The sequence below is a fragment of the Camelus dromedarius genome, chromosome 8, assembly GCF_036321535.1.
Source record: "Camelus dromedarius isolate mCamDro1 chromosome 8, mCamDro1.pat, whole genome shotgun sequence".
Lineage (NCBI taxonomy): Eukaryota > Metazoa > Chordata > Mammalia > Artiodactyla > Camelidae > Camelus > Camelus dromedarius.
In genome coordinates this window covers 20,539,234-20,565,484 of record NC_087443.1, presented here as the reverse complement: position 1 = coordinate 20,565,484, position 26,251 = coordinate 20,539,234, and the positions used below count along the sequence as shown (strand labels likewise).

Sequence of the window (26,251 nt, the reverse complement as noted above, 5' to 3'; positions counted from 1 at the left end):
TTATGCTGAATTATTTCTCTGGGATACAGGAATAGCATTGTTAGGTCACTGGGCATACATATTTTTATGGCTTTTGATATTTCTGAGAATACCAGCTTCACCGAAGTTTTGCCAAAATTGGGTAGTATTTTTTTAATTTTGTGAATGTGATGGATGCAAATTCATACATTGGCGTTATTTTTATTAGAATATGTGTTCGTCTACCATTTGTGTTTTTATCACACACGTTGTCTATTGAAATCCTTTATTAACATATTGTAAATTATAATGGGCTTTCTAACTGTAATCAACATTCATCTCTATTCACAATTACATCAATGTTTTCCGAATTCATAGCTCCTATTTTTATATTAATTTTGTCATTGTTACTATATTAAGTTTTCACTTTTCCAGTGTTGTCGGTTTTGTAGGCTTTTTGTTATGCTTTTTATCTCTTGCTGGCAGCTAGTGGACGTTTTTTACTCCTCTGTAGATCTGATAAAGCTTGAGTCTGTTTTCTACCAGTTTGCCTATGTGTTTTTAATTTAATCAAGCTTTAAATTAAATTTAATGTAATTTTAGTAGATGAAGGGAATTTCGAGTCTAAATCATCTTTTCCAGCTACCCCAGTTCTGTCTTTGAAGTTGGCCTCCCTCCCCCATACTGAGACACTGACTGCCATGCGTCCCCCGTTACATAGCACTGAGTGTGTTCCGTGGCTCACACTGTGGCCCACTGGGTCTATTTCTTTTGTACACTTGATAATCCCAAGTTTTAGCTTTTTAGTGTTCTGTTATGGTGGTAACCACCACCACAATGCTGGATCTGCCACTTCACCCATCCTTTTACTATTAGATGCTGCCATCACATTTTTCCTTCATGTAATGTTTTAGAATCATAGCCCAAAAAGGAAAATAATTTTAAGAGTTTATAACCATTGGCAGATGCATAGGAAGAACACAGAGAGATGAGAGATGACAAAACATACTTCTTCATGGCTTTCGAGCCAAGTCTCTCAGCAGATTCCTTTGAGGGAACCGGGGGCTCTTTGAAAACCATGGAAACTGCTTCAACCATTGGAGAACCTAAAAGTGCCCAGAACTGAAGAGGGGCCACAACCACTATTCAAAATGAGTTCCAGAAGTGATAGGCATGATCTTCTTGAAGTCACCTCTTCACCACTGGGCCAGACCCTCCATCCCACGTCATGTTCTCAGGAACCCTCAAGTTCCTTTACTGATTGTGGAGTATGTGGGTACATTGGCTGGACCAACATCTGAGGATTCTTCCATGTGATCACAGTCAGAAGGATGTTCATGCAGAAATCCTTGGGTTCTGTCTCGGGAGACTGTCCCCATTTCTCTGCTTATCTAAAACAATAAGCAGCTTTTACTGGGTCACCTCTGCCTGTGGTCAGCAGCCTTCCCTAAATAGAACAGTTCAATTGCTTTCTTAATCCCACTGGGCAGCAGGGGTTGTTTTAGCCTCATAAGAGAGAAATACTTTGGGAGGAAAATAGTAGGATTCATGACATGTGATGGAAAGACGTGTGTGTAACACAGGCCTATGTGGAAAGACACATTCTAGGGGAAATGTAAAAATGCACCAGAAGTAGAATCAGACAGATGCAGTGTGAATCTGCCCCTCCCAGTTGTATGATCATAGGCAAATTAAATAAACCTTCCAAGCCCCATTTATAAAAGAGAAATAAGAATACCACTCAAAGTTGATAAGAGGATTAAACTAAATCACCTATAGACACTACCTATATATATATTACTGTCAATATATAACAGGGCGAAATAAAACCATTTGTTATAAGTTTTGAAGGACACTTGGCTCCATCCATAAGCAAAGTCCTTTTTACACCCTCCAAGACTTCTCTGTACTTCCAGGATGAAGAGAGAATATATACAACAGAGGTCCTCAACCTTTTGGGGGTGACGGACCGCCTACGGAACTTGAAGAATGTTAAGAGCTGCTTTCTCCAAAGAAGCAGCGAGTCAACACTCTAACTGTAGAGCTCCCCGGGTGCCTTGAAGCACATGTGTGGGCAGCTCCTTGGAGCCCAGGCTAAGTCATGCCTTGAGCACTTAACCCTGCAGGCCCGTCTTCAGTCAGCAAGGTGGATAAGTGACAGTGTACAGGACTCAGCCTAACTACGCCCCAAGCCATCATCCATAGCTGAGGGCTACTCAGTCCACCTTGGATCCTGACACTTTTGCCATAAACCAGTACCTCTCCCCACCCCACACCTTATGTTAGGGCACAAATCTGACAAAATTGCCTAGTTCCTTTGTCTACGTGGGGCAAAAAACCCCAACAGTACTGAATGCATTAGTAATGTTGCATCATTTCACTGAAGCAGTTTCCTCCTTTAAGATTTATGATTAAAAACAGCTAACATTTCCATATGATCCAGCAATCCCACTCCTGCACATATTATATCCGGAGGAAACTCTAATTCAAAAAGATACATGCACCCTAATATTCATGGAACACTGTATACAACAGCCAAGACATGGAAACAATGACAGATGATTGGATAAAGAACATGTGGTATATTTATACAGTGGAATACTACTCAGCCACAAAAAATGATGACACTTGCAGCAACATGGATGGACCTAGAGATTATCATAGTAAGTGAAGTAAGTCAGACAGAGAATGACAAATATATGATATCACTTATATGTGGAATCTAAAAAAATGACAAAAAATGGACTTATAACAAAACAAAAACAGACTCACAGACATACAAAACAAACTTACGGTGACCAAAGGGGAAAGGGGAAGAGGAGGGATAAATTAGGAGCTTGGGATTTGCAGATATTAACTGCCATATATAAAATAGATAAACAACAAGGTCCTATTGTATAGCACAGGGAACTACATTCAATATCTTATAATAACCTAAAATGAAAAAGAATGTATATCTGTTTAACTGAATCACTATGCTGTACACCAGAAACTAATACAGCATTGTAAATCAACTATGCTTCAATTTTTTTAAAAATGGCTAACACTTTTTGAGTCCTTACTACATGCCACACAGTGCGCTAAACATTTGACACGCATTGTCATCTAACCCTCCCAAGAACAGCACGTGGTAGATTTCATTATCTCCATTTGACAGTCAGTTAGCTGAGTCTTAGGTGGTTTAAAAGTCATTTGCTGCGGGTCACTTAGGTAGTGAGTAGCAGACCTGACTTGGAGCCCTGCTCTCAATACTCTGATCTCTGCCCCTTCCCTCCAGGGCACTGCAGATTTCCTGGGACATTTCATAAGTGCTGACAAGTATGGTCCTTAGTTGCTTTCCTGTGGATTTCCAAAGCACCACTCTATTTTCTTTTAGTTCCCCAGCCCCGAGGAGCCCCCTCTGGGAAGATTGCCCTCCACATATAAGCTGCTCCCTGCTTACTAAACATTTTTGTGAATCCATAATGCATCATTCCCAGAGCTGTCAGAATGTCTGACTTCCCCATAAATGGCATACCAACCTTCAAAGCCTGCGTGTCATCCCCTCTATTAACGTGTTGCTTCCTATTTCAGGTAAGAACCAGCCCTCTTGTCATATTTGAGTTTCAAATATCCACCCACCTTATCAGCTAGCCTGCCACTGTCCTCTAAGAATCCAGTTCAATCATTTGTGATGAAAATGTAGCTGGGACACACTGGAATGAAATTGAACATACCCAAAGCTTCACAGCCAATGCCTTCGTCAGTTTCAATGTGTCTTGAAAACGTGTTTATGTGAAAGTTTCTTGAACATTCAGCATTTTTCAAATACTGGAACTACTTATATTGTAGGCACTTTAACAGCAAGCTGGGTGATTTACCAACCTGTCCAGAGTTTAACCCTCCCTCCCTGACATTTTTTTTACTACACTTACTCCTCCCATGTCTTTTTTTTTTTTTTTAACTGAAGTCTAGTCAGTTTACCTGTTGTGACAATTTCCGGTGTATACCATCATGTTTCAGTCATACATGTACATACATATATTCCTTTTCAAATTCTTCTCATTATAGGTTACTACAAGATATTAAATATAGTTCCCCGTGCTACACAGTAGGAACTTGTTATTTATCTATTTTATCTATAGTAGTTAATATCTGCAAATCTCCCAGTTTATCCCTCCTCCCCACTTTCCTCCCTGGTAATTTTAAGTTTGTTTTCTATGTCTGTGAGTCTGTTTCTCTTTTGTAAATAAGTTCGTTTGTGTCTTTTTTTTTTTTTTTTTTTTTGGATTTCACGTGTAAGTGATAGCATATGCATTTTTCTTTCTCTTTCTGGCTTACTTCACTTAGTATGATGATCTCCAGGTCTACCCATGTTGCTGCAAATAGTCCTCCCATACACTCTTTATCAGTATGATCTGACTCCAGCCTGGTCACCCAGTCCCAGCTTCTGGCAGAGCCTTGTGTCAACAGTTTGACTTTCTTGTTCAAGCAAGAGCTCACCATATTGAGACACAGGGGCTGCTGAGATGGGCCACGTCATATGACACCAAGAGTCTTCTCCAAAACACATTTAGCCCAGGGGCTGGCAGGGACAGACAAAACAGGAATCAGCACTTCCCAAGCAACCCACTGAAAGAGAAGCCTGAGGAGAGATGGTACAGCCAGCCACATGCGAAAGGCAGTATCCATCCACGGCTCCTGGTCCAGGGTCAGCAGAGGAGAGCAGGGGGTTCATGGAGTGAGACCTAGGGTTGAGTTGTGACTCTGTCCCTTACTCACTGGTGTCTCTGGGAAAGTCCCAAATGTGTCATCTGTAAAATGGAAATGACAATAACCCTCTCTCATAGGGTTGTTGCCATGGAACATGGACCACTATAAGTGTGGCAATGAGGTGTGACCTCCAGAGGGGATGTAAGGGGAACATGGCGATGCCCGTGGACCATCACGCAGCCAAAGTAAAAACACTGTGTCCCTCTAGAAGTCAGCCCAGCCTCATGCCACCTAGACAGAGCGATACCCACCTGAGGGTGCCATCATCCGGGTCCTCAGCCTCCTCGAGGTCTTCCCACTCACTCTCACTGTCATGGGGCTCTTCTGGAGGCAAAGACTTTGAGAAAGTCCCCCAAGAACAGAACTGCGGTAAGGGAATGGTCCCTGAATCTGCCTCCAGACATTCTCCACAGGGTAGCTGGTCTTCCAAGGCAGAGTTGATGATGAGATAGGCTTCATCCCCCCAGGTGGGAGGAGGGGCTTCAGGTGGATGGCACACGTCACCTTCCTCATCATCACTGTACCATTGAGGACTAGAAAACAGAAACCTATGTGTCTTCCAGTGTTGATCAGAAATTCCTCTCCCCACCTTCCCTTGTTTTCAGCATGCTCATGGTGACCCATCACAGGAGAGCCAGCCAGGCTTCAGACAGTTCCTGCCAAAGACTGCTCTGGGACCAGGAGGTGAATAGTGAATAAGGCATGGCCCCTGTCTTTGAAGAGACCCGGATTTAACAGAAAGAGCGAGCAGTGAAGAAATGTTACAATCCAAGTAGTAAGCACTATGGTAGCGGCAGCACACAGCGTTATGGAAGCGGTGGGGGCAGGGGAGCTCCCTGTCAAGTCCACGAGACCATGGGGGAATTTGCCAGAGGGGGTGGCATCAAAAGCAGAGCTCTGGCCCAGTTCTAGGAACTGGAAGTCAGTCAGACCTCCAACAAATTTATGCACTTCCCTGGGACCTCAGTTTTCTCATCTGAAAAATGGGAAGGTCAAGAAACTTACAGGATTGTTGGGATGCTTAAGTTAAATAATTCTGATATAGCCATCCACGGTTCCTGGGCCAGGGTAAGTTCTCAGCCAATGGACAAAACCATGATTACTACTATGATTATGATCGCTCCTTCAACAGAGAAATTAAATCAAAAGGGCCAAAGCAGGAGGCTGGGAACAACTTAAGCAGGTAACCTTCAAGGTGCTTTGTGCAAATTTCAGGTCCATTTCTGAGCACAGAAAAAGTGCCTATTTGGAGAGGCAGCCAGCTGGCATGGCATTTACTCCCTGAGTGACACAGAAAGAGGATGAACAGAGAGGCTCATTGTCTGGTGACAAAGATGCAGATGCAACGGTGAGCAGTAAGCCTTCCAGAGGCTGCGTGAAGGTCACCACACAGGCTTTGTGATTAGAAAGAGCGGTCCATGCAGACAGAGCGTTCTGCCCAGTGCTTCCAACATGCAGAGAAGGTACTCAGAAAATGTCTGTTGACAGTCTGGTTAGAGAAGATGAGAAGGAAAATCTAAAAGAAATGTACACAGGTTGAACTTTGTACCAAATACACAAATCCTTGTTTATCAGCCTCCTGCCCCACCCCCAAATCAATGCGTTGGCTTTGTCAGTGTCCCCTGCCCTCCCTCTCTCTTTCCCACAGTGCCTCTTCCCCTTAAAGTCAGCTTGGGCCCCTCCCCATAGCTACCAGCCCCCCAAACACCCATACAGCTGGTCCTCCTCCCCCACTGGAGCCATAGTGTCAGTCCCAACCCGAGTTTTGCTCTCAAAGAGACATCATTTCTGCTCACAAGAGCTACAGGGCTCGTGTGAGTGTGCATTTCATGTAAATATACACACACGTGTGTGTTTGAAAAGGACACTATATGCTCCGGGGACTAAAGAGGAATGCTTACTTTAAGAAAACAATATTTACTAACACAACATTGTAAATCAACTCTACTTCAATTAAAAATATTTAAGAAAAGAAAAGAAAAAACAACATTTAAAAATTACTAAGCATTTCAAGGAAAATTTGGCTTAAAACCTTAAAGTACTTGACTGAATTGTGTAGAAAGTGTGTTTTTTAATAAACAAAGGAAGGGAACGCTGGGGAAGTTTTGTCAAAAGACAAGAAATCTAGCCTGGTGCCCAGGTCCACCCTGTCCCCTGTCCCCTACCCCCTCTCCCCCTTCCCTGCCAAGAAGCAAGTGGCAACACTGCAGTGCCTGACGATCCGGGCCTCACCTCTCACGACCATGCTCCTTCAACATTTCTAATAAGCTCTTTGCTCACCAGGTTGGATCTGGGGCTCCAGCTACTGGCCTTGCCTGGAGGGAGACCCAGGGAGGCCATCAGCCTGAGCAGCAAGAGGCAAGGCTGTTGGGATGTCCAGAGAAGGTTTGGTGATCTCCAGGGTGACATCCTGGCCATTGTCCCACCACAAGTCGGGGAGAATAATGGCCTTTCCATCCACCCTTCCACCCTGGCCACCAGGATGCTCTTGGGGATCTGACCTGGAGTTTGCCTGTGGGCGTGGGGAAAGGGAGCAAGAACAGAAGAGGCACCAGAAGGCCCACGGAAGCCCCCAGGCAGAGCCTCCTGCACGGAAGGGGCAAGACTTGGAGATGCGGAGAATTTGATAAGGATGGTGGTATGCTTTTGAGCAAGGCCAGATGTCTTGGCAGGTGGACGTGCCAGGGAAAGAGGCAGAGTCCTTCACCCAGGGCTCAAGGCCAGCTCAGGATCTGGGAATAATGCTGCATAATTCTCCCATCCAGAACCTGAAAGGGATTGAGGTGCTCTGAGTTCTCTGCTCACCCGCAGGTCCATTTTATGACCTCAGCTGCTCCCTGCACTCTTCCCCTCCCTCCCAAGTTGTCTGACAAAAGGAGCCTTTTATAGACAGGTGGCATCTGGAGGAGACTCTGGAGACCCCACCTGGGATCTCTGCCCAGCCATCTCCCTAACACAAGCTGGCAGGGCCTAGGAACCACACCCCTCACCAGACCCTGCAACTCTTCAGCCTCTGCTTTCAAGGAAAGGAGCCCTGGTTCAGCTCAGGTCAGTGAAATCAGTGTGAAGCCTCTGCTTGCTACAGGGTATTTACTGAGAGTGGCCGACACCGTGCCCAACATCCCTGGAGAGCTGTTCTTTAGAAACTTGGGCCACTGACTTCCTGGGGGGAGTGGCCAGAATGGAAGAGTGGAAAGACCCAGAGGTCACCTCCTCTCTTGAGCACACCAAAATCACAACTATCTGCAGAACAATCATTGATGAAAAAGACGAACCTACCAGAAAAGATCTACCACTAAAGACATAACGAAGGAACCACAGTAAGACGGGTAGGAGGGGCGGACTCGCGATATAATCAGATCCAGGAGGGTGACCCACAAACTGGAGAACAACTGCGGGGCAGAAGTTCTGAGCCCCACGTTGGGCCCTGCAGGCCGGAATTCCGGCACTGGGAAGGTGAGCCCCAAGAGCACTTGGCTTTGAAGGCCAGCAGGGCTTACTCGCAGGAGCCCCCCAGGACTGGGGGGGAAACAGAGATTCCACTCTTAAAGGGCGCACGCAAAATCTCACTTGCACCAGGAGCCAGGGCAAAAGTGGAACCTTGGGCCACCAAAATCACGTGTGCCTTTCAGGAAAACAAGCCAAATGCGTAGACAGCAGCATTTCAGGCCTGAAATGCTAGGTTTCGTAATTGCCCTATTTACTGCGGGGAAACCCGCAATGAAGTGCAGGCTTCGTGTCTCTTCGTGTGGGGCTCCGCCTTCTCCAGGTCTCCTGCACCAGGCCCCCCGCCACGTCCCTGCTAGCCCAGTGAGTGCAGCTGGGATCTCAGGGTCCGTGCCAAGTTTAACATCAGCAGGTTGGGTTTGCAGTGACTCTAAGACATCAAGAAGGGACGTTCAGTGGACCACTGGGTCTGAAGCTCAGTTGATAATCCTGAGCTGGAGAGCAATATTTAAGAGTCATCAGAGTGGGGTGCCTGGCTTGGTGTGTGTGGGAGGGGGGTTCCCCAGGGAGCCTGTAAGTGTGGGGAGAGAACTCAGCTGAAGGCAGCACCCACGCCCAGCCTGCAGCGGGCTCTGCTCTGCAGGGCTAGATGAACCACTGATGCTCCTGGCCAGGCATCTGCCTCCTTCGCTCTCCTCAGTCACACTCCAGCTCCAGAGCAGGCCTTCACAGGGGTCCCCTGTGCCCTCCCTTTGACCCACAGCCGGCTCGCCTGGCAGCCTCATTCACCCCTCGGCCAGCTACTCTGAGGTCACACCTGGCATGGAAGCTTCAGTTGAGTTAGACCCCTAGTCCCCTCATCATCTTTTGCTATTCCAGGAACTCTGTCCTCCCCAGAAGGTACACAGTAACTTTAGGTTTATTTCAAGGACTCGGCCTCATTTTGCATTTTTAAATGATCATGAGGACTTATATCCTCACGTTCACTACATGATACTTGCTGAAATGACATGCATTTTAATTACAGGAATATAAATATATACACTAGGAGGGGAGAGGAAGAAAGAGAGAGAGAGGGAGAGGGAGAAAGAGAGAGAGAGAGAAAGGAAAGACCAACTTCCCAAGGCTCAGCCCTGAAGCGAGCATGAGTGGGAAACTTGAATGAGCCATCCCTTCATTCCTGTGAGGTCAACATTTAAAGAGAAGCATTTTGCAGTCAGTATGGCCTGTAAAGGCAAACCACCAGACTTCATCTGTGGCTCAACCAAAGAAGAAGCGACCTGCTCCCACACCAAGGAGGGAAAAACATCACACCTTGCAAAGTGATGTTCAGGGTAACATGACTTGATGTGGTTTTTGCCTTATGCCCTAACTTTAGAAACTAACCTTGCATAAGATGCAACTCCAGCCAAGTACCAAGTCCTCTCTCTGGAAGGCACACAATTCCAGTGGTCTTCCATGAAAATGTACTGTACTGCTTTATTACATGTTTTATAAAGATCTACCGTGCTATGGTAGTAATAGATGGACAGTGTGGTAAAAGAAAAGAAGAAGAAATGTCAAACTTCATCTTCTCCAAGAACACTGGCTTTGCTGGGTGCTGGCAGCCATCTGACTGTAGGAAGTAGCCACCTGGTAGATGACAGTGCGCTGGGAATTTCAATTGATAGGACCTGCTTTTTAGCTGGAAATGGCTCTGGAAAAGGAAAGAAAATTGACTTGGGTTGAGTTCCTGCTGGGAGCCAGGCACTGGGTTAGCACTCTGCACATGTGTTATCTCTTTCGAACTGCACGGCACCCTGTGGAATTGTCTGTGTCTTCATTTCCATTTGAGAAGCCTCAAGCTCAGGAAATTCAACTCTCTGGGCATGGGCATGCTAGGAAGTGGTAGAGCTGAAAGCAAGGCTCTCTGATCAAGAAGTCAGTGCTCTTTTTGTTCTAAACCACAGAAAGAGAACTTCACTCGTGGATGCTGGCAAACAAAGGGGCAGTTACCTGGGACAGCCACCTCAGAACTGAGCTATGGACATTCGAGATGGGGTCCACCAAGAACCACAACCCCACTTTGGAATCCTAATTCCTACCCTACCCAGGGGCTCGGGGAACTGTGTCCGGGGATCGCTGGGTATGTACCATGCTTTTCCTCCTGTAGGGGGCAGCCACTAAGTACGTGTGCTCTAAGTGCAAGCTGATGTCCCATGGGAGGAGAAGCTAATGTGGTTTGAGTCCTTCCTTTGGAGAGAAAGAGGACTTCCATTTCTGAATGGGAGAGAGGAGACAAAAGTACAAGTGAAACACAGTAAAAGGAAATGTGATGAGGTGGAGAGCTGCCATCACCAGGGCCACGGGAGCCAAGTGCAAGGGGGAGGAGTCGGCCATGGAGGGAGTCAATGCAAAGAACAGCAAGCCTGCCCACCTGTTAACCTGTGGACCACATGGTCCGGGGCATTGAGCATGGAGCAGCAACCAAGATGGCCCGATCAGAGGCTCCACCAGAATGTTCTGAACAGGCTGTCAATACTCTTGTATAATTCTGGGAAGGGGCCACCCCCTTCCAAGGATGGCAGGTTTTGGACATCTGGTATACCCTTGCAAGTAGGGACGCTAAGCCAAATTTAATTTGATCCAGAAATATAAAATGATATGATGTTTCTTTTTTTTTTTTAAGGAATGACAAAAATATAAGGGGGAAAAGGTGTCAGGATTTTATAAGAAGAAGATAAAGAAAGGCAGATTTCACCTTAATATAAGGAAGAACTTGCTGATTGACAACGACACGATGATAAAATGGGCCACCTCAAGAGGTAGCAAATTCTGCATCCCTGGAGCTATTCAGGCAAAAGCAGGCCCTCTACTTCAGGGATGTCACAGAGCAGATGCCAGCATGGAATGTGAGGTTAGATGAGATCGTTTTTACATTGAACAACCCCGAGTTTTTTGTGAGTTCGTGAATAAAACAGTGACAACCTATACTAATAATTAGTTTAAAATACTACTATTAATAAATAATGACTATATTAGATTTAAGGCACATGGCAAGCCAAACTCCAGAGTCACACTTTATAATCCAGTTTTCAGGGTTTCTGTCCATCACCCCAGACTATCAGTAAAATCTTCAGAAATCTGAATGAGTGGTCCCTTGCCTGAAGGGAAGTACATTTCCTTGTGTATTTCCTACAAGATCATACAAATACTTGTCCTTGGATAAAGCTCTGCAGGTTAATTTCCTGTATCATTTGATCAAGTGTATCAACTACGGCCTAGAAGAAGGCAACTGTAAGGAATTATAAACACACTGGTGCTCATGCGTTTCAGAAAATGAAAATGAATACCACCGCCCGAACGTGCTCACCCACTCGGTTCTGCTTCGCAGAGTAGTTGAATTTTGTTTGGTTGGCACAATACAGCATACTTTAAAAAAATTGACTCTGGATGCTTCTAGGAAACATGTCTGGCTCCTGCTGTCCCAGATCTCATGCTGCCTAATTGCATTACCCCAGCTGCTTCGTAGTTCATGTCACCTACCAGTCCCTCGTCAAGCTCCTAGGATGACCGACAACTAAGAGCCATTTAATCTCGGTGAGTTTTTACAGTGTCAAACACAAGCAACTGTTCCTCATATTTGGCTGCTTTGTGCCTATGAATCTAGCTGGCACACACCCAGAAGCAGTGTCTTGCCCTCTCTCTGTGCTGGATCCCCTCTCTCTACTTCTAACAAGTTTCCAAGCACTTTGAGTATGTGTAACAAGCACTCATCAAACTGAATGGAGGAGTATGTTTTCCAACAGAACAGGACTGACAATTAGAAATACTTACGGGTGGATGAGCACAAAGATGCAGACGAAGATAAAAATAAATGGCTATTAAAATGAATGCTTCAGTCTGATTTTGAAGATGTAGATTTTTTTTTAAAAGCTAGTGTTGATTATAAAGCATTATATTAGCAGTAGAAATGATGATGCACACGTGGAAAAATTCTTTCTTAACACAGTGCTTCAAGAGGCCTTGAGAGGTGCAGGACAAAGGTTTGTGTGGTGGGAAGAAATCCCAAAGCCTGCCATCTGTGGTCTCCAAGGATACTGGAGGACCTCTGGATGGGGTCTGCTTTCCCCAAAGCTCACAAGCTGTGGCTCCAGCAGCTCCAGATTTTATGTTTCTCTTGTTTCCTCCTCCCTCCACATGCCCAGCACAGGTCCTGGGCCCCATAAGCATCTGGGCACAGTTATTGATTGCTTGATTGTAATTTCTAGCAATGAAATGCATATGATTTACAGTACATCTGCAAAGAGGTGAACTTACCTTTCAAGTCTCCTGATATCGCAAACTGAATAGCAGTTTTGCCTCACATCCTTTTCCAAAGAGGTAGCCAATGCTGATGCAACCACTTCTCGGTGAAGTCGGCATAAATGAGGGTAGGAATCCTGTGGACACGTCAAGGAAGTGTCCCAGGGTCTCTCTGTGTCTTGGTCCCATTGTGCCTCTCTGGTGGCCGGTTGGAAAGACTCTGGCCTGAGACCCAGGCCTTCCCCTGCATCTGGGGAGGCACTGTCCTTTTGGCTGTCCTCTCGATCCAGGCTGGGGCTCTGCTCTGAGTCAGTGCATGTCGCTCTGGTGAATTCTTTGTCTGCTGACAGCAAGGGTGTCTATTGAAAAATAATGGTAAGGATTACTGGATCCACAGCGCACACTGAGCAAGATCTAAAAATTGCTTTTTAAAAAAAAATAATAAGCTTTTTCTTCATGTAATTGGAGAGCAGAGCCATTAAGAGATGGGATCAGTCTCCTTCTGTCAGAACCCCAGCTTCCACTGAGCAAAACACTGAACCATCTCTTAAGCCTCTTAGCTTGGGACCATTGGAAGCTCTTGATAAATGTAAGCATCATTCATTTACTAATAAAAATATCTTGAAAATGTAGAAAATATGAAAACAGAAGTAATGACTCTTTATCCCACTTGGCAAGAAGGAATTTTTTAAAGACTCTTTGTCTTCATTGGTCCTCAGTCAAAGATGGTCCATTTTCACAGCTTCATCTCCCCTCCATCATGATGCCCTTTCCTGGGTCTCCTCCTCACTTCTCCAAACATTTCTTGATTCTCCTCATCTGCTTACATCCCTACTGGGCCTTTTAGGTTCTGATTTTGATGACCAGCTGTGACACACTAACACTGCTCAGCTTTCTATAGGTTAAAAAAAAAAACCTGTGCTTCAGTAGAAAACCATGCATTGGCCACAGCACAGCCTTCTGAGTTATCTGATTCTAGCTATATTCCTTGTTTTGATCTATTTTAAAACTCTGTATAACTAAAAATGCTGCTCTTTGAAAACTCTTTTGAGCAAGTTTGAACATCTGCCTGGTTCCCTCATGGAATGAGTTAAATAAAATCTTGAACATGTGTTCATCATTATATTCTCTCCCTGTAAGAATCGTGACTTTACCTTTTCTTGAAAATTATCTTTTACTACTTCGGTCTCATGACCTACATCCCTAATGTGACAGAGTACATGGACTTTCGAGCCAGACGGGACTGGGCTCTGGGCTCTGGCCCCTGCCCTCTCCTGTAACACAGGAACCTGTCCCCTGTCCCCCAGCCTAGTGGTCTCACCTTTCTGATTGCCCACTCCCCACAGTGAGGGAGGATGCACCTCCAAAAATATGCACTTTTATGTAATTATAAATTATAAACACTTAGGACTCTACTGACATATGAGTACACTCTAAAGGGTATACTCAAAACTGAAATTTGAAATAGATGAGATAAAAAAGAAATAGTGACTGTCTGTTCAGTTCTTCTGCCCATATTTTAAATGGGTTGTTTGCTTTTTAATTGAAGTACAGTTGATTTTAAAAATAAAAAAAGAAGACGACTAACAGGTTCTGGAATCTAACATCCAGCATGGTGATTCTAACGACACAGTATCCCATTAATGATACTGTATCATATACCTGAATGTTGCTCAGAGAGTAAATCCAAAATGTTCTCACCCCCCAAAAGAAACAATAATTATGTAACGGAATGGAGGGAGTAGCTCACATGACAGTGGTAATCATTTTGCAGTTTATAAATGTATCGAAACACATTGTTATGTGATGTTATTACAATGTAATATCAATTATATCTCGATACAGCTGGGGAGGAAAAAGAGACAGCAACTCCTAAAGGGAAAATGATACCAGCTTTCTATGCAATCTTGAAGAAAGATCCTTCAAAATATCTACTAAAAAAAAAAAATTGGGACTCAAAATTAAATAAATAGATAGATAGATACATACATACATACATATATAGATACATAGATAGTAAAAGGAGTTATCTTTTCTCTCATCCTCCTTGGGAGACCTCCAGAAACCTCCTTTTCAATCACTCCTGTCCTTCCAGCTCATCACCCCCAGGACTCATTCTTCAGAAATTCTTCAGCCTCTTGAAGGCTTCCAGTGGAGGGACCTGCTGCTTTTTCACCACTGCTCCCAGTTCCCATCTTCAAAGTCCTTCCTCACTTTCCTTTTACTCTGCTTAGATTCCATAGTCTGTCCCATAAACACTCCCTGAAAAACAAATTCCTGAGCTCCCATCCTCTCCCCCATCCCTGCCTCCATCACATGTTGCTCACAGGTGCTGGATTCTAATTCCAGCTCTTAGTGCCATGATATGTGGGCTCCACACCCGCTTCTGAGCCCCTGACTAATGCCACAGATAGGAGCACAGATGTCAAATAGGCACTCAAGACTTCCAGGTCATCATCCTCTACGTCCTTAGTAAATTCACTTCCCTGTTCTCTCTACCCTCTAAATGATTTCTCATCTTCTCTTTCCACGAGTGTCCAATAACCACCCCCTGCAAGTTGCCTCTTACTTTACAGTGAGAATGGACACATTCAGAGAAGAATCCTTCATCTCCCCATTTCAAAGTCTACCAACCAGCCTGCACCCCTACTCCAATGTCCTCTCCCACCTACCAATCCACCCCTTTTCTCTGCTCTTCGAATGAATGCCTATACTCACTATTTCATTGCCCCCTCCTTCTCCCTTGTACCCACTCCAACCAGGCTTCTGTCCTCATCATTCAATAGAAAGAGCTCTGATCAGGGTCCCTCATGGCCTTCATCTCTCTAAAGCCACAGGATAATTCTCTGCCCTCATTTCACTCTAACTCTCAGCAACATTCAACATAATTGGCCCCTCCTCCTTCTTGAGAGCAGCCTTTACTCACTTACTCTAAATGTGGAGTTTACCCTGAACTTCATCCTTCAGTGGTTCTCCTACCACCTCTCAGGCCCCTTCTTCTCAGCCTCATGTGCTGCCTCATTCCTTTGCCCCAGACCTCTCAATGTTGGGGTGTCCCACGGCTCACTTCCCAGCTCTCTTCTTGACTTTTTTTCTACTCTCTCCCAAGATGATCTCATCCCATTTATGGCTTTTGGTGGCATGATTGGCTGACCATTCCAAATTCACTTTTTCCAGCCCTGACCCTATGCCAATTCTCCACAAACAACTACCTAACAGATATCTTCATTGAGCGTTCCATAAACATTTCAGTTTGCAGGCTAGCAAGAATGACAGCTTCTCCCCCATGCACTCTGAACTGCTCCTGCTAAGCTCGTCCTGTCTTCGTAAGTGGTGCCACCATCTAACCAGTTGCTATCCAGTTGCTCAGGCCAAACCCTACCCTCTATCCTCATACCCATATCGAATCCCATAGTAATCCCATGTGTTCTGCCTCCCAGATGTATCCCAAATCTGACTACTTCTTACCAGCTATTTGGCTACAACCTGCATCTAAGTCACAATATCCTACCTGAATCACTGCCACATTACCCGATCCACTCCATCTCCACCAGCAACCTAAGTGATCTCGCTAAAGCATAGACCAGCTGAGGCCACGTTCCTGCTTGACCCCTCCCAGCCCAGTGGCTTCCCATTGCAGCCAGGATAGACTCAGCACATGATCGACACCTACAAAGCCCTACATGATGTGGTCCCCGACTCCTTCCACAACTCCTCCCGCTCCACACTCTCCCCCATTAACTACCGTCCAGGCACAACCATTATCTCTGTGTCCCTCAAACATGCAGGTCCTTCCTGTCTCAGAGCCCCTGCACTTTCTCTTCCTTCTGCCTGGAGTGACCCTGCTCCCGATGTCTGCACAGCTGCCTCTTCTCATAACTACTTTGTTCTAGTTATGAACTAAATGCTCCCTTCCTTGACCTTCAGTCTGAGCCATGTGGATGAATGAAAATTCTCCTCCCACTTGGCCCCCAGGCATGAGGAGAAAGAAAGCATGCCGCCATTCCTTACCCCAAGCCCTTGCCACCAGAATCTTCTGGGCTCTCCCGAGAGGAGCTCTTCTCCAGGACAGACGGACGGCTATTTCTCTGGCATTTCCCAGATATCTCAACAAAAACACAGGCTCCTGGCACTTTGATCTGATCTTTATGTGCGTGAAACTTGACCCTCTCCCACTCTGTTCAGTTGTTTAACACAATCACTTTTTTTTTTTTTTTTTTGGACCTTCTTTTCCAAACTGGCAGCTTTCTGATTTATTTTCCCATAGCTCTTTTCTCACCAAAATTGGTATCAAATGACCTCTCGGAGTCCAAACATCAAGAGGATCTGCGTCACAAGTTCCCTGTGCTGTCTTTAGTGACCGTCACCCTCAGTAATGGTAAGTGATCAATTTCATCCACATCTTATCCACGTCTCTGATGAGAAATAAGAGGCCTGGAGAAGTCAGGCAAGTGCCTGGGGCCCATGCAGCAAGCAGAGCAGGTGCAGCGACCCCAAGGTGCTCACACAGACCCTCCTCCAGGACTAAGGCCCCCCTCTCCCGGCTGCTGGGAGTGCTGGCTGCTGGCAGCCCACAGCTAGCCTCTCCACAGGCATTATGCTCGGCTCAAGGGAACTGTCTCAGCCAAAGTCAGGCCCCCTCCCTTGGGGCAGCCCTTACCCCAGTGTCGGTTGATGCAGACGGCAAAGGTCCAGGCTCTTTTGTCCCAGTTCGGGACAGCACTACGGGGCCATCCCAGCTTCAGAGCTCCCTGTGGGGTCAGCCGAGGCCCCTGTTGCAGCTGCACCACATTAACTTCCCCTTCCACCCATCCCTGCCTCCCGCACCCTCACAAGGGTGTTTCCAAGAGACAGCCCCATAAGCCGCCAGTCTGTGTCCCAGGAACACAACAGGTGATAGTTAATTTTATGTGTCAACTTGGCTGGGCCACAGGCCCTAGATATTTGGTCAAACACTAATCTAGATGTAAAATAAAGGTATTTTTTAGATGATATTGGTATATAAATCAGCAGACTTTGAGTGAAGCAGATGGCCCTCCATGAGGTGGGTAGGCCTTGTTCAATCAGTTGACGGCCCTAAGAGAAAAAAGACTGAGATTCCCAGGAAAAAAGAAATTCTGCTTCCAGACTGTCTTCAGACACAAGACTGAAGTGACAACTCTCCTGGGTTTCCAGCCGGTCAGACTGCTCTGCAGAATTTAGACTGGCCAGCCCCACAATCATGTGGGCCAATTCCTTAAAATCTCTCTCTCTCTCTCTCTCTCTCTATATATATGTATATATACACATACATATATACACACACACATGTATATATGTATATATACATATACACACATATACTATGTATATATAAATTTATAATATATATTTATAAACACACATGCATATACACATATATGTCCTATTGGTCTTATTTCTCCAGAGAACGTGACTAATAGAGGCTTCAACATAAAAATTCTGGCTTGTCCTGATTCCCATGCCTCGCTTCCTTGCACTGAATCACACGTGCTTTAGGAGGGTGGACATACATCCATCCTGTTCTCTATTTCACTCCTTAGAATGCCAATTCTTACCTTCCCTTCGTCTGATTTTAGATCTACTCCCCTTGTTTTGGGGTTCCCCTCTCTGATGCTTGGGTTTCCGGAGAGCCTGGCTCTAGAAGTTTCACAGCCAAGATGTAAACACGGAATCATCTACAGGAAGACCCAGATATTGGGAGAGGCAGAAGCAGGGAGAGGAAGGAGGAGGCAGAGATAGGACCTCATGAACTTGTCACAGACCAGCTGAGGTGTGGGGGCCAGCTATTCTCCTGCCCCAGTGAAAGAAGGTGGCGTTGAACCCTTCTGAAAGCAGAGGTGGCCTTCTCAGGACCCAGCAGACAAGAAACGCGGTGCTGAGCGTGAGGCACGTGGAGAGTTGGAGGGCACCATGTCTTACCTGCCATCCTTGGTCCATCTCAGGTAGCGTGCCTGGAGGGGGTCGGCAAAGCAGGAGTGTGACTTCCTGCGAGGCTCCGCGCAGTAAATGGAGCACCTCCTACCAGAAACCAAAGCCCGTGGTTAGATGTGGGGCTGGCGTGGCTGTGGGATTTCCTTCTCTGGGCTCCCCACTATCTTCCTGGCCCTGGCCCCTCCTCCTCCCACCTCGATCTGTTTCTTGGCTCCACAGAACTTTGAAGAACAATGTTGTGGGCCCGACTACCCCAAAATGCATGGATCCAAGGCCGTCACCCTGTGGTTCCCACAGAGACCAGGCATGGATGCTGAGCTGGAAATGGCCAGGGTCTGCCCAGGGCTTTTCCGTGGCAGCATCTGCCAATCAATACTGATGCCTTTTCTTCAGAGAGAGAGTGACCCAAATTAACGACTGTTCCCATTTCAACCTCCTCTCCCTCCCGACCCCATTCATCTCAGGGCTGCCAGTGATGTAGGTGCCCCTACCTTGATCTCTAAAGCCTGACATTCAGCCCTGAGCTCCTTGTGAGGCTCAGCTCAGGCCCTCAGAGCCTCTCACCTGGGGAATTACAGGGCCCTCCTCTCTGCTCCCTGCCTCCTCCAGATTCACCCACCTTCCTCCCTCTAAATCACTTAAGTGCATCATTCCAAAAGGCATTTATAAACCGGTTCTCCTGCTGAACCCCCTCTCTGGCTCACCTCACCCTACATAAGCACAGAACCTGCTCTTACCTGCCATTGCTCTCACTCTGATCTCTTTCCCACCTGCTCCCACCTGCACCCACATCCTAAGCTCCCACCATGCTGAACCTCTTGTTCCAAGCCACCCTCTCAAAGCCCAGAGCGTGGGGCTGGCTGAATAGCTCTTATTACCTATCCAAACCTTGGTTTCTCAGCCTCTCGGCATTGTTGACCTGTTGGCATTTCAGGCTGGATAGCTCTGTCGTCAGGGCTGTCCTGTGCATTGCGGGATGTTGAGCAGCATCTCTGGTCTCTACCCACTAGATGCCAGTAGCATCCATTAGCTGTGACAATCACAAATGTCTCTGGACTTCGCCAAATGTCCCAAGAGTTGAGATCACCCCTACTCGGGAACCTCTGATCTGGACGCTACTCAGCACCCCCCAGCTGTGATGGACTGCCGCAGAATGGGCTGCTTCTCGGTTCCCCGGTGCAAGCCTTGGAGCAGGGGTTTTTATCTCTCATGACACTTAACTCCCACGGTAAGTGTTGTTCTCTTGTCTGTCCCACCACCCCCATGAGCTCTGAGACTATGAAATGTCCACCTCTGTGTCTTCAGTTCCTCCCACAGTTGCTGGCCCAGCATTGGTCCTCTGAGGACAGTTCCTGCATGAGACAAAGGATGCAGGATGCAGGAAGGCCTCTCCACCCTACCCCTGTTCTGAGGATTCTGCATCCCTTCCAATCCCACCCAGAGCCACTCACTACCTTCACCTGCCTTCCTCTGTGCCCTGGAGGTGGATACGGGCTGCAGAGGGACTTCCTGCTGGGCTCAGCCAATGGGAGGGTGAGCAGCGATCAGGGATGAGGAGGAGAGGGAGGTCCATGGGTGCTTTCCTGTCTCCCTCCCTGTGGGGTTGTCACGGGATGACTGTGTCCCTCGGCTAATTTCACAGCTCACGTCAGTGAGCCTCCTCCACCTAGCTCGCTCCATTTCTGGAGGTGGGTAATTGCTCTTTCCCATCTCCCTTTGGACTTGGGTTGGCAGGGGGAGGGAGGGTGGATAACTGCACCCACTGCTCCCAGCCCCAGGGCTCTATACTCTCCCTTGAGTTTCCCACCCACCTCCACCCCTTTATTACACTTTCTCAAATGGTCCAATTTCTGCCAGGACTCTGACTGATATGTATAATATTTCATTGAGATTTTGTGCTATAAGCGTTAAGAAGTGTCCACTTTTTACTCTCTTTTTACTTTTGGGTTTTTGGGGGGGATTTTGGCAAGGGCAAGGTGATTAGGTTTGTTTGTTTACAGAGGTGCTGCGGATTGAACTCAGGACCTTGTGCATGCTAAGGCTTATTCAAGGTCAGATATTTAAGAACTGAGATGGAAAATTTAATCTGGGAATGTTCCTCCAGTTTCTCTCTCTGTGTGATCCCAGCACAGGCTCCAGGTGTGATATCCGAGAGCCCGGAGTGACCCCATGGTGAGTGGGCCTGAAAGGAGCGCGGCTGACCTCAGCCTGTGCGCAGGGCTGCATCCCTCATGGCCTCCCACCTGGAAGTCGAGGCCCTCCGTGGGCCTTCCATTCACGGCCAGGATGATGTCACCAGCCGCGATGGCCCCATTCTCCTCTGCCGGCTGCCCCGGGAAGAGCCGTTTAATCCTCAGCAGATCATTCCTGAGGTGGCCGCAGTGCTCTCTCTCCATCTGCACGAAACTGAATCCCAAACCACTGATGTTCTTTTTCAGTTTGACTTCAAACTTAGGACCTGTATCATGGGATGCGAACGAGATCCACCCTTCAGTAAGTAGGTGACAAATGAAATAGGCCAGGCTCCAAATGCAAATTGTCAGGTAAATGAATTTGTTTCTCTTTTACTTGGAAAGATTTCATTTTGCTAATTGTTAGGACAGAGTTCATTATACATGCGATAGGCCAGTGCCATCTGATGGAAATACGTGAGCTGCAGATGCACACCATGTACGTAATTTCAAAATTTCCAAATAGCTATATTTTAAAAAGTAAGAGAAAATAGATAAAATAAACTTAATCAAATATTTGAGTTAACCCAACATAGCTAAAATATTACCACTTCAACATGTAATCAAAGGAGAAAATATTGAGATATTTTACGTTCTTCTTGTGAACTAAGTCTTTAAAAGTTGAGTAGGTGTTTTACCATTTGGATTGGCCACACTTCAAGTACTCAGTGGCCACACTGGCAAGTGATACCGTATTAGACATAACAATTACAGATAATCAACAAAGTTTACATGTAGAGATACAATTTGTAGACATACACAACACGCCTACATCATTTAGTAAAACATGTATTTGTATTACTAATCCCAATCATTTTTTAGTATACTTGAAAAATTTTTTTTGCATAATTAAGCCATGGAGACAATTATGGCCAACTCTATGAAAATGTTTAGGTGCCATTTTGTTCAGCCCTAGGAACTGACCATAAGATAAAACAGCTGCTTCTGGGCACTCAGGATGGACACAGCTCCAGGAAATCTGGCAGCCAAAGAGGCCTCGGGGCCTCCCCGAGTCTGCCTTCACCAACTCAGTTGGTAGTCAGTCAGTAGAAGGACAGAGCACTAACTTGTGAACCATGATTGGGGGCAACAAAAAAAGGGGAGCAGTTGGGTTCAGACATATCAGATGACCAATTTCACATCACTATTACCTGATCCTGTTAGCTCATTCCAAAGTCAATTTCTCAAAGGCCCTCACTGAAGTGAACAGAGGAGCAGTGAAAGAGAAAAGAGACTTGTTTTATGCACACATGTTCCCCCTCCACTCAACCCCATCACTGACTATGGTTACCTTACCTTCAACTTGATTTCAGAAAAATCTCTCTAAAGGGGTTAAAGGAGGGTTTCTTCTGGGTATATGCCCAGGAGTGGGATTACTGGGTCATATGGTAAGTCTATTTCTAGTCTTTTGACACTATTTACAATAGCCAAGACATGGAAATAGCCTAAATGTCCATCCACAGATGACTGTGTAAAGAAGATGTGGTATATTTATACAATGGACTACTACTCAGCCATAAAAAAAAAACGCCATTTGCAGTAACATGGATGTCCCTGGAGAATGTCATTCTAAGTGAAGTAAGCCAGAAGGAGAAAGAAAAATACCATATGAGATTGCTCATATGTGGAATCTGAAAAAAAAGAAAAAGAAAAAGAAAAGAAAAGAAAAGAAAAAGACAAATGAACATAAATACAAAATGGAAACAGACTCATAGACATAGAATACAAATTTGTGGTTGCCAGGAGGGAGGTGGGTGTGAAGTGACAGACTGGGAGTTCAAAATTTGTAGATACTGACAGGTATATATAGAATGGATAAACAAGATTATACTGTATAGCACAGGGAAATATATACAAGATCTTGTGGTAGCTCACAGTGAAAAACTATGTGTCAATGAATATATGTATGTTCACGTATAACTGAAAAATTGTGTTCTACACTGGAAAATTATACAACATTGTAAACTGACTATAACTCAATAAAATAAAATTTAAAAAATAAATAAATAAAGGGGTTGAAAATCTCCAAATCATGATATACTAAGGAAATAAATGTTTTCCTAGCAGGAACCAAAATCACAGGGAAATGAAGAGAGGCAGCCCATCAGAAGGTATGCAATAATTCCCCTGTAAACTGATCATGGATTTGCTTTTTAAATGGATGCTATTAACAAGGCTACGTTTCTGAACACCTTCCTCTCCCCTCCCACCTCATCATTTCTCAGATTTTTGTCCTGGCTGGAACATGGAGCTTTGATCAGAAAGTGCATGAGCCTTTCATTCCAATGTCATCCACAAATACTTAACACACAAACATTCCGGCAGCTGATCAGAAAACCTCAGAAGGCTCGGGGACAGCATTATGCCTGGTAATCATTCGGGGACAATGCATTTTTTTCCAGAAATGTGTTTCTTTCGATTGACTTCCATCACTTCCAGAAAACTGGCCACATGATGACAACCCCTGCTCACTATCTTTTGAGAACCCAGAGGAGGCCTTCCTGGCTTCCCTTTGGAGTTGATGGTTCAAAAGCAGCAGAGAGTGACATGACAATAGTGACACTCAATTCTCTTTCGTCTCACCATCTGTCGCCAAGACACAGCTCGCGGGCCTTCCAGGCAAGACCGTTGCCAAGGAAACAGCCGTGCACTCATCTCCCATCCTGTTATTAGCAGAAGGACACTGCTGTGCCATCCTGGGCCCTCTTCTCTCCAAGACCAGCCTTGCAACCTAGAAGGATGGGTGGACAAACTCAGCTGACACCTCATATGGCAGTCAGAAGGCTCTCCCATCACCTTGCCGATGCTTCTTAATTTTCTGAAACTTCCAGTGGCTACTTCATCTGAATCTCAAATCAAAATCTCCAATCTAGCCTATTTGTTGGGGTCCAGAGCCATATTTCCACCTGTCTGTTGGACAAATGCTCCTGGAAGTAACATGTGTACTTCCATTTCAGGGTATTCAGGGTCAAATTCATCTTCTTCCTTTCACTCGTCCTCACTTCCCCCTCTTCATTCTGCCTAAAACATCCTTCCTCTTGCATTTGCTCTCTCAGAACATGGACCCATCCTTCACCTAACCTCCCAGGGGCCACACACGCAGTGGTCCAGCTCTCCCCCTCCTCTGCCCTCCAGATATCCCTCTGGCTTCTAAGGCTTGCATGTTCTCCATCAGAAACATCCCCCACAGTGCTCCCCTCCACTCCATTCCCTCTCCTGCCACCAGTGGTCAGCTGGACAGGGGAAAGCTCCCTCTTATGTGGCTTCCTGGACCCTCTCTCCTCCGCCTGCAGTCCACTCCTCTCAAGGTTACCTGTGGATTGATATAAGACACAAGTGGAACATGCAATACTCTTGATTGAAAGCCTCCAATGTTACCCATCACCTAAAATCCAACCCCCCAGCACAGAATCCCAGGCCTACGTCCATCCAGCCTCCCCCTTTTCTTTCTGGTTCAGTTTCCCGTCTTTCTTCTCCACACACTGTATATTCCTGTTACCCGGAGTGTGATTCAAGACCCACTGGCAAGACATCACTTGGAAGCTTTTGAGAAATGCCAAGCTTCCATTTAGAGGACCTGACCCTGGCAACATCCTTCTGTAGCAACTGTCATTCAGCCCCAAGCCTGTGACCCCAGAGTGGTAATTCCTATCACCGCCAGTAGGCTGGCCAAGTACCTTCTCTAAGCATGTCCATTAGCAAAGTTCTAAAGAACAGAGAATACTAGTAAATTAGAACTCTGTTCTCAAAATACATCAATCAAGGTTGCCAAGATAAGCAAGTCTCACCACAAACCAGAAGAATGCTTTGGAAAAGGAAGCATAAAAAGGGGCCCTTCCACTTCTCTGTTGGTCAAAAGGGGCCCCAGGAGTCCTTTGTGTCTCTGCCAACTCCCCAGTTACCAAGGGGGAGACGTCCACTCTATTGCTTAGGACATCAGGACACCGTGACAAGGAAAAGCTCCCACCCTCAAGCGGAGGATGGGACACAGTGTAGTGACATCCAGATGCTGCCTGGGCACTCCACAGAATAAGCGCCTAAGGGGCAAACACTCTTGGGGGCTTGAATTCCTCTCTCTTGGTAACGAGAGGACCCCAGGCCGTCACACAGGGTGATGGGAATGGCACGTCCTTGGTGGGAGGAGGGTGTCAGCACGTGCAAAGGCAGTTGGTGAGAAGCCCTGAGAGTGGACGGAGGCATTGGCCACTTAGAGCTGAAGCAGAGGGCGTGAGAGGGGAAGCCAGAACCAGGCAGGAGAAGTCGCTTCACGCCGGCAGCTCCCTTCAGCTGATTCCAGAATCTAGGCAAGTGACACCCAGGCTTTTCAAGGCTCTTTACAGGGCGTGAGCTTTCCTGCCTGGGAACATCTGCCCTCTTCCTCCTGTCACACCTCCACAGAAAAGGGCTGGGAACAGGAACGTGTGAAAGGCAAAAAAAAAAAAAAAAAAAAAAAACAAGGTGGACAAAAAGAAAGTCTCATTTTGTTTCCTGCCCACCCCTCTTCCCACCCAGAGGCAACTGCAGCTGCTGACGGTGCCCAGGAAAGCTCTGGGAGGAAGGGAAGCTCCCCCATAATGGTGCACTCACCTGCCCGGAACCCTTGAGGCACTGCACAGCCTGCTTGTGGGTGAGGCCGCACAGACTCACGCCATCCACCTGCAAGAGCCGGTCACCTGGGAGGGGGACAGACGTCATGTCCCCGAGCTCCTGGGGCTGCAGGAAGGACTCTTCTGGGAGGCCCCTGCCCCGCGCCCTTCCACGCAGCCTCAAGGAGGAGCAGAAAGCTGAGCTTCGAGGAGCCCCACCAGGGCCCGAGTACCCGCCACCTGTCTGAACACCTCCACAGAGCAGTCGTCTGCAAAGCCCCCTAGTGCTGGTGCACAGAGTAGGCCAGCCAGCCCTCTGCAACCTTATCCTTTCTCCTCTCTTCCTGCAAAACTTTTTGCTAAGTTTTTTCAAGTTGCTTAGGCATCCCATTTATATCTCCAGGATATTTTTTATTTCAAAAAAGGTCAGAGTGACCTGATTGATGCCAGGCGTTCTGGGATTCTAGGGGAAATGGCGATAGGTAAGAGCTTAGGCGCCCTTTTTAGCTCACTTCTGGCCATTCTGGAGAACAGTAAAAATCAGCCCCTTCCTTCAGAGCAGTGGGAAGGCTGGCTGGTGTCCCTCACTCCTGATACAAAAATAGGGGTCATAATGCTCACTCTGTCCTCCGGGGGGAGCTCTGCTTCTCCCAGGAAGGCCAAACAGCAACAAGCTTATTTAAAATCTCATAGTTTCAAATCACCTTATGTTTTGCAAGCATTTGAGCCCCACGTTAACATATTAAGTAGGTGAAATCATCTCCTCTTCCAGGTAAGGAATCCATGACCTGGAGAGGCAGTCATTTGCACAAGGTGTCAGAGTGGGAGTGGGACAGGCCTGCAGGCTGCACTCCCCACCCCCGACCCCCAGGCCAGGGCGCATCACACCACAGAATGCAGATCCCAGCAGGACTCCACCCCTCACCCTGCAGGATCCGCCCTTCCTTGGCAGCCGGCCCTCCAGGAACGATGGATTTCACATAGATACCTCCACAGGGCACGCTTGTGTTAATGCCACCCTGGAAAACACAATGGAAAACT

The 26,251-nt window shown here is 46.5% G+C and overlaps 1 protein-coding gene across 1 annotated transcript; it reads right to left on the bottom strand.

The window, feature by feature from the left end:
- Window positions 1-988: 988 nt before the first annotated feature.
- LOC105094660 (putative protein FRMPD2-like) lies at window positions 989-25,319 on the bottom strand. The gene is made up of 7 exons (XM_031460997.2): window positions 25,212-25,319; window positions 23,208-23,355; window positions 20,637-20,851; window positions 18,382-18,480; window positions 12,457-12,800; window positions 4,962-5,243; window positions 989-1,349 (listed from the first exon to the last, which is right to left on the bottom strand). Exons 1-7 carry the CDS (start codon window positions 25,317-25,319, stop codon window positions 1,346-1,348), a joined length of 1,200 nt encoding a protein of 399 aa, XP_031316857.2. The 3' UTR covers window positions 989-1,345.
- Window positions 25,320-26,251: the final 932 nt, after the last annotated feature.

Coding starts and splice junctions, on each gene's coding strand:
- LOC105094660 (XM_031460997.2), bottom strand. CDS start 25,319: ATGACGTCTGTCCCCCTCCCAGGTGACCGGCTCTTGCAGGTGGATGGC. Junction 20,852..23,207: donor CTGTGTCTTGGCGACAGATG/GTGAGACGAAAG, acceptor CCCATGATACAG/GTCCTAAGTTTGAAGTCAAA. Junction 18,481..20,636: donor CGGAGGGCCTCGACTTCCAG/GTGGGAGGCCAT, acceptor GGTTTCTGGTAG/GAGGTGCTCCATTTACTGCG.